At 42.3% G+C, this 9,081-nt stretch overlaps 1 protein-coding gene across 1 annotated transcript; it reads right to left on the bottom strand.

Moving 5' to 3' along the window:
* Positions 1 to 3,821: 3,821 nt before the first annotated feature.
* Positions 3,822 to 4,766, bottom strand: LOC141098078 (olfactory receptor 6N2-like). The gene has a single exon (XM_073585652.1). It carries the CDS (start codon positions 4,764 to 4,766, stop codon positions 3,822 to 3,824), a length of 945 nt encoding a protein of 314 aa, XP_073441753.1.
* Between the last annotated feature and the right edge of the window lie 4,315 nt (positions 4,767 to 9,081).

Here is a 9,081-nt window from a genome sequence, read left to right as displayed (position 1 = left end):
TTTTATTTGTTAGGAACATTAAAGGGGTTGTCCAGGTTTGTACGGAGTCTGCAGTCATTCTATGTGACTGCAGACTTCTGAATTCTCACAGTGCTCACTGAACGCTGTTAGGATTCTCTATTGCCGGTAATTTACATACATACGGTCACATGCTGACTAGACATGTGTGGCCTCACTCAATGAAAATGAACGGAGCGAGGCCGGGCACGTCTAGTCGGAATGTGGCCAGAAGTATATAAATCACATACTTGTGCTGACATGACTGTACATCGGCAAGGGAGAATCCTAAATGTGTGCAGTGCATTCGTTGTGAGAATTCAGAAGCTGCAATGTCAGGATTCAGCGCTGCAGGTTCCAGTAGTCATCACATGGACACTTCACTCATGTGCGATTTTCATACTTGACAACGAGCTTCTCTTCCTGCTTCTCTCAGTTTTTTACTGAACATTGAGAGAGCATTCGGAGGAGCAGCTCGTGGGTACATGGCTAAGTGTGCAAGTCGCATATGTACTTGGGGGGGGGGGGGGGGGGCGCCGAACCGAATTCTTGCCCCGGGTGCCAGAGAGCCTAGATACGCCTCTGGTCCAGTACATGAGTGCGTCGGCCTCCGGGCACATACTGCTGTCCACGGGGGTATGTTGGAGGGGGTCCCAGTCCATTCAACACGACTGCAAACACCCGGACCTCTCCCCTGCGCTGTAGTAATGCCGCCATCTTGCGCAGCACCACGGAGTCATCACAGCACTCCCAATTTGTAATCCACAGGTAAGCCAATTGTAATCCACAGGTAATTGTAATCCAAACAGAGTAGTCCAAGTCCTTTTCCATTCTTTGAGGCAGGCCTGCCGCAGAAGATGATGTATTAGCGGCGGCGATCCTGCCGACTACGCCAAATGTAGAGGTGGTGGGCCGGGCCGAGCTGGGGGGGTTGTCCCACTTTATACCGCGCAGAGACGTACAGAGACAATTGGAGGCAACATTCGGGTACAACAGGTCCAGGTTTATTCGCTTGCCGTCCACCTGACGGCCTCTGAAGTACACCTCACCTTCACTTCAATTCACTTCACTTTCCTGGGCCTCCGTTTCTAGGCCCGCTTTACACACCGTACCTTAGCACCAGGGACGTACATGCACGTACTGTCGCAGTCTTCCTGTCACCTGAGCTCCCCCTGGGGACTGGAACTTTCTGGAACCCTCCCTCAGAATTTATAGCTCACCCGGTTCCTTGAAACTGTCACTCCAACCACGCCCCCCATGACCAACGGTTTCTAAAGCCCTAAGCTGCTGTCAAGGCCTTTGCTCACACTTCTCCCTGCCATCTAATGTCCACCCAAGGTACTGCACGTCCACTACACTTTCCTAGTTGTTTCCCCCTGTAATAACTGACGTCTACCTACACTGTGCAAACCTTTCCTTCTTCACTCAGACTAGTCCGTCCGTCAGGTCACCTTCCCTACAATACTGTGTTCAGTTCTGGTCTCCGGTGTATAAGAAAGACATAGCTGAACTGGAGCGGGTGCAGAGAAGAGCGACCAAGGTTATTAGGGAACTGGGGGTCTGCAATACCAAGACAGGTTATTACACTTGGGGTTATTTAGTTTGGAGTATCGAAGGCTAAAGGCCCTTTTACATTTAGCGATGCACCAGCGATCCAACCAGCGATACGACCCGGTCAGGATCGCTGGTGCATCGCTAAATGATCGCTAGTGAGCTTTCATACAGAAAGATCTCACAGCGATGCAGCAGCGACGCAGCGCACGATACTTACCATTCACACACAGCGATCCTGCGTCCTCCCGCCCGCCTCCACGCGTCGCTGGACGTCACAGCAGGAAGCCCAGCAGGAAGCAGACGACGAGAAATGGAGCCGGACATTCTCGCGCGATCAGCGATGGACAGCGGGGGAGCCGGTCGCTGGTAAGTATCACACATAGCGATATCACTAGCAATATCGCTATAACGTCACAAAACCAGTGACGTTTTTGCGATTTTGCTAGCGATATCGCTTAGTGTAAAACCCGCTTTAGGGGTGATCTTATTACAATGTATAAATATATGCGGGGACAATACCAAGACCTTTCTAATGATCTTTTTACTCTTAGACCTGTGACGGGGACAAGGGGGCATCCTCTACGTCTGGAGGAAAGAAGGTTTAAGCATACTCACAGACGTGGATTCTTTCCTGTAAGAGCAGTGAGACTATGGAACTCTCTGCCATATGATGTTGTAATGAGTGATTCCCTACTAAAATTTAAGAAGGGACTGGATGCCTTTCTTGAAAAGTATAATATTACAGGGTATAATCACTAGTTTCCTTAATATTGCGTTGATCCAGGGAGCTAGTCTGATTGCCGTATGTGGAGTCGGGAAAGAATTTTTTTCCCCAATGTGAAGCTTACTGTTTGCCACATGGGGTTTTTTTTGCCTTCCTCTGGATCAACATGTTAGGGCAAGTTAGGATAGGATATGGGTTGAACTAGATGGACTTAAAGTCTCCCTTCAACATTAATAACTATGTTACTATGTTACATATCACAATCTATATTAAAAATAATAAAAAACTTATAATTTTTACATTGGAGGCAGGGGCATTTTTATACTCATAATTTTGTTTCAGGAAAAACACATGTACTTTAGCCACAATGGTCATACCGTGACCTATCTTTTGTATTGAAGTGTCTAATGAGTGTGTGCAAAAATCATTGTGAAGAGAGGGGAAGCCGGGTCACTGTGACATCGCTTCTTGTGATTGGTGGATCCTGTGTGATCAGCTTCGCATGCCGGTGCCTCCTGTCATTATATTCCTGTCTCTGATGATATTGAGACTGCTGTAAACTCTTCCTGAAGGGACAGGAAATACAAGTCTACAAAAAGCCCTAGCGGCCAGTTTGAAAATTGCAGGATTACTAATCTAGTACCATGAAAAAAATAGTAGGAAAAAATATAAGATCGTAATATGTAACAAAAGAAACACTGGTAAAAAAAATCACATAACACAAAAACCTTCCTTCACCCCTTTTCGACAAGTGCCTGCAACAATCGAGGGAGGAATCTCGATCCACCTGCAGCTGGTTGGCACTAATAGCAAGTGAGCATTTCTGCTATACCCAGGCGATCAAACTACTGCAGCTTCTAGTCTCCCATAGACACTATTGAAGCCAAAAGTAAAAAACAAAATGTTTTTAAGAATATAAAAAAAATCAAATTTCAATTCACCCCCCCTTTCAAAATAAAATAATAAAAAAATCAAATATGCATACATTTGGTATTGCCGCGTTCATAATCACCCAAATCTATCAATATAAAATAAAATGCAAGCAAAAGATTGTATATACACCAAAACAATTGGAAAATGGCGCGATTTTTTTTTAATTAGCAAATTTTGGATTTTTTTTTAACCACTTAAATAAAAAAGAACCTATACATTATTGGTATCTACAAACTTGTAATGACCTGGAGAATCATAATGACAGGTCAGTTTTTAGCATTTAGTGAACATGGTAATAAACAAAAAGCAAAAAACAACCATGGAACTGCACTTTTTTTGCAATTTCATCACACTTGGATTTTTTTTCCCTTTTTTTCCTGTTTTCCAGAACACGATATGTTAAAACCAATGGTGCGGCTTAAAAGTACAACATGTCCAGCAAAAAACAAGCCCTCACATGGCCATATTGACCAAAAAAATAAAAAAGTTATGGCTCTGGGAACAAGGGGAGCAAAAAGCGTAAGTTCAAAAATTGAAATACCCCTGGCCGTTAAGGGGTTAAGCAGTAGGTCATTTTTTGACATTACACTGCCTTTAAGTTTACTTTAGGAAATCAATGGTGTTTCAAGCAAAAGCAATTACAGAGTTTTTTAAAAGATTTTTTTATTTCCTGATTTCTCAAACCATATATGACAGGGTTAGCTAAAGGTATAAAAACAGCAAAGGTGAGACTAACAGCCCGGTTATACTTTGGAGAATAGGACTTGGCGGTGCGTATATACATGAAACCAATGCTGCCAAAAAATAATGCCACGACAATAAGATGGGTGACGCAGGTAGAGAAGGCTTTGTGTCGCCCAACTTCTGACTTAATCTTCAGAATATCAAATAAAATCTTCATGTAAGAAAGAAGAACACACAAGAAATTCAACATGATCATCGAGCTGAGAGCAGACTCCGCCATCCTAAGGAACCTGATGTCTGAACATGCTAAGTCAATTAGAGGAGGAAAATCACAGAAAATGTTATCTAGCCGATTTGGACCACAGAAAGGAAGATTAAATATTAAAATCGTTTCCACGACTGGAGAAATCAATGAACACAGAAGACAAATAAGGACTAATTTCATAAACAACCCAGAAGTCATAACCGTGAAGTATCGTAAAGGTTTGCAGATGGCCAGATACCGGTCAAAAGCCATTAATGTGAGCATGGAACATTCGGCAAAGCCCAGTACATGTAGCAAGTAAGCTTGTAGAAGGCAACCACCAAAAGAGGTCTTCTTCTCCTCAGCCAATAGATCTGCCAGCATTTTAGGGATAGTAACGGCTGTATAACAAATTTCTATACAGGATAAAGCCCCAATGAAGAAGTACATAGATTTCCGGAGACTGGGTTCAGTCAAGATTAAGAGTACTATCAACCCATTGCCAAAAACGATAAATAAGTAGATAAAAAGAAATATTATGAAGAATAAGCCATGGAATTCTTGTCGGTCCAGAAATCCAGATAAAATAATGTAATGGACTTTGCTGCCATTGATGTACATACTTTGCATATTTCCTGTAAAAAAGGCATTTCAGAAGAAATACTATGAATTAACAATAATCTGATGGTAACATGGATTTGCAAACCTTAAATGGCCGGCATTTGCCATTTTGCTGAATCCGTGCGAATTTACAAAAGCTTGAATTCTCAAAAATGAGGATTTTTTGGAAATTCTATATAGAATTCAATTCTATTTGAATATTTTCACTCATCTTTTATATTCACCAAAGATTTGACAAACCAATTACATAGACACAGTACCAAAATCAAGTTTACTTCATAGATGCAGCAACAGATCCAAGCTTAGAACACAGATACAGTACTATAGACCAAAATGCTACAGATAACAGAATCAAGCTTACTATGTAGATACAGTACACAAACTAGGCTATGGAAACAGAACTGAGTTTACTATACCGATACAGCAACAGATCCAAATTATTGCACAGATACAGTACCAAAGCAAGATTACTACAGATAACAGACTCAAGCTCACTACAGAGATACAGTACATGAAGCAGGTTATGGGAGCAGAAGTGAGCTTACAACAAAAACACAGTACCAAATCAAGATTACTACAGATAACGGAATTAAGCTTACGATGTAGATACAGTACAATACCCAGGCTATGGGAACAGAACTGAGCTTAGTACATAGATACAGCAGCAGATCCAAGATATTACACAGATACAGTACCAGACCAAGATTACTATAAATAACAGAATCAAGATCACTATGTAGGCACAGTCCTCGAAACAGGCTATAGGAACAGAACCGAGCCTACTACATAGATACAGAAAGAGATCCAATTATTACATAGATACAGTACCAATCCAAGATTACTACTTAACTATGATAAAAGAATCAAGCTAACTATATATATAGAACTCAGCTTTGGGAACAGTACCGAGCTTACTACATAGATACAGTGGCATTTAAAAGTTTGGGCACCCCTGGTCAAAATTACTGTTATTGTGACCAGTTAAGCAAGTTGAAGATGGAATGATCTCTAAAAGGGCTAAAGTTAAAGATGACACATATTCTCTGTATTTTAGGCCAAAAAAAATTATATATTGTCATTTTTTACATTTTAAAAATTACAATAACGAAAATAGGCCAATGCAAAAGTTTGGGCACCCTGCATAGTTAGTACCTAGTAGCACTCCCTTTTAAAATATCACAGCTTGTAAACGCTTTTAGCAGCCAGCCAAGAGTCTTTCAATTCTTGTTTGATGGATTTTCATCCATTCTTCCTTGGAAAATTCTTCCATTTCTGTGAGATTCCTGGGTCGTCTTGCTTGCACTGCTATTTTGAGGACTAGCCACAGATTTTCAATGATGATCAAATCGGGGGACTGTGAGGGCCATTGAAAAACCTCTAGCTATCACCTTTTGAGGTAGTCTATTGTGGATTTTGATGTGTGTGATCATTATCCATTTGTAGAAGCCATCCTGTTTTCAAATTCAGCTTTTTTACACATGGTGTTATGTTTGCATCAAGAATTTGTTGAAATTTCATTGACTCCATTCTTCCCTCTACCTGTGAAATGTTCCCTGTGCCATTGTCTGCAACACAACTCCAAAGCATGATTGATCCATCCCCATGCTTAATGGTTGGAGAGATGTTCTTTTCCTGAAATTCTATGCAATTTTTTCTCTGCACATACCTTTGATCATTGTGACCAAAGAGTTTTATTTTAAGTTCAACGATTCACAGGTTGTTTCTAAAATGTATTGGGCTTGTTTAGATGTTCTTTTGCATACCTCTGATGCTAAATTTTATGGTGAGGGTGCAGGAGAGGTTTTCTTCTGATGACTCTTCCATGAAGGCCATATTTGATAAGGTGTCTCTGAACAGTAGAACAATTACCACAACTCCAGAATCTGCTAAATCTTTCTGAAGGTCTTTTGCAGTCAAGTGGGGGTTCCGATATGCCTTTCTAGCAATCCTACAAGCAGCTCTCTCTGAAATTTTGCTTGGCCTTCCAGACCTTATCTTGACCTCCACTGTTCCTGTAAACTGCTATTTCTGAATTACATATTGAACTGAGGAAAGGACAACTTGAAATCGCTTTGCTATCTTGTTATATATTGTGGGCCTCCACCATTTTCATTTTCAGAGTGCTTGGCAGCTGCTTAAAAGAACCCATGGTGGCTGTTTTTTCGCACAAGGTTAGAGGAGGCTATGTGTTTCTAAACCTGTGGAATCTGCATCAGCTGGCCTTTCCTAACATTGAGGGTGAACAAGCCATATCCCTTACAGGCTAATTAAGGTCTGAAACCTTGGTCAAAGTTATCTGAGCACACAAATCTCCAAAGGTGCCCAAACCTGTGGAATCTGCATCAGCTGGCCTTTCCTAACATTGAGGGTGAACAAGCCATATCCCTTACAGGCTAATTAAGGTCTGAAACTTTAGGCCTTTTAGAGATCATTTTATCCTTTCTGGAGGAGGAAAAAAATGTTCTCTCTCTCTAAATCTCTCTCTCTCTCTCTCTCTCTCCCGGCCAGCGGTTCCTTTAAATTTCCTCATTCTGCGGATCCGTCAAAAAACGGATCCTGTGGCATCCGTTCACATCAGTTAGGAACGGATCCGCTTGTCCGCCTTTTTGGCGGATTTTAACTGACACAAAAAACTGAAGTGTGAAAGAGGCCTTAACTGTTCACAATAACAGTAATTTTGACCAGGGGTGCCTAAACTTTTGCATGCCACTGTACGTTAGCAGAACCAAAATATTGGAAAAAATTTAGTTCTTCTAGTTGTGCCTTAGGCTAGTTTCACATTTGCGCTTTATAGCTCAGCGACGGCCTGCGCACAGCTGCCGCTAAGCCCCGCCCCCTGCCGGCTCCCTGCCCGCCCCTTCCGGTCATCGCCACCTTCTAGTGCACTTGGGCGCTTGCGTTCTGCGCACCCTATCTTTACCATAGGGTGCGCAGACCGTGCGCTGACCGTGCGCTAGCAGGATTTTGCCGTGCGCTGCACACTTTTGAAGGTGCGCCCATGTGCGCCGAACGCAGCATGTTGCATTTTGCTGAGCACGACACACCTTCAAAAGTGCGCAGCGCACGGCAAAATCCTGCTAGCGCACGGCCAGTGCACGATCTGCGCACCCTATGCTAAAGATAGGGTGAGCAGATCGCAAGCGCCCAAGTGCGCTAGAAGGCGGCGATGACTGGAAGGGGCGGGCAGGGAGCCGGCAGGGGGTGGGGCTTAGCGGCGGCCGTGCACAGGCCATCGCTGCGCTATAAAGCGCAAATGTGAAACTAGCCTTATTCATCAAACAGCAACACAAAAGCAAAACAAATCGATTAACCCCTCCAATAATTTACAACATTAGCATATCTTTGTTTGCAGTAGACCTGGTCCCATTTAAAAATATAGTGAAAATTTAGCATATGGGACTGTTCACATGATGATCTTAGCATCATTAGAGTAACTAGTTTTGAAAAAACTCCACAAAAAAAGGGTTTGCAAAAGTATCACTCAATGGGACCATAGGATGTAACGATTAGACATAGTATACTTTTCCATGCTTCTAACAAACATACAGTACAGTGGGTACAAAAAGTATTCAGACCCCTTTAATTTTTTTCACTCTTTGTTTAATTGCAGCCATTTGGTAAATTCAAAAAAGTTAATTTTTTTCTCAGTAATGTACACTCTTGCACCCCATCTTGACTGAAAAAAAAGCAGAAATGTTGAATTTTTTGCAAATTTATTAAAAAAGAAAAACTGAAATATCACATGGTCATAAGTATTCACACCCTTTGCTCAGACACTCATATTTAAGTCACATGCAATCCATTTCCTTGTCATCCTCCTTGAGATGGTTCTACTCCTTCATTGGAGTCCAGCTGTGTTTAATTAATCTGATAGGCCTTGATTTATAAAGGCACACACCTGTCTATATAAGACCTCTCAGCTCACAGTGCATGTCAGACCAAATGAGAATCATGAGGTCAAAGGAACTGGCCAATGAGCTCAGAGACAGAATTGTGGCAAGGCATAGATCTGGCCAAGGTTACAAAAGAATTTCTGCAGTACTCAATGTTCCTTAGAGCAAAATGGCCTCCATAATCCTTAAATGGAAGAAGATCGGGACAACCAGAAGTCTTCCTATACCTGGCCGTCCAGCCAAACTGAGCAATCGTGGGAGAAGAGCCTTGGTGAGAGAGGTAAAGAAGAACCCCAAGATCACTGTGGCTGAGCTCCACAGATGCAGAAGGGAGATGGGAAAAAGTTCCACAAAGTCAACTATCACTGCGGCCCTACACCATTGTGCCTTAATGGCAGAGTTGCCTGATAGAAGCCTCTCCTCAGGGCCAG

This window comes from Dendrobates tinctorius, unplaced genomic scaffold (assembly GCF_039654945.1).
Source record: "Dendrobates tinctorius isolate UK_male_01 unplaced genomic scaffold, ASM3965494v1 ptg000086l, whole genome shotgun sequence".
Classification (NCBI taxonomy): domain Eukaryota; kingdom Metazoa; phylum Chordata; class Amphibia; order Anura; family Dendrobatidae; genus Dendrobates; species Dendrobates tinctorius.
The sequence above is the reverse complement of the archived record's forward strand: the minus strand, read 5'-3'. Positions and strand labels throughout refer to the sequence as shown.

Bases quoted from the DNA above. Each gene is read 5' to 3' on its own strand.
- LOC141098078 (XM_073585652.1), bottom strand. From the start codon at position 4,766: ATGCAAAGTATGTACATCAATGGCAGCAAAGTCCATTACATTATTTTA.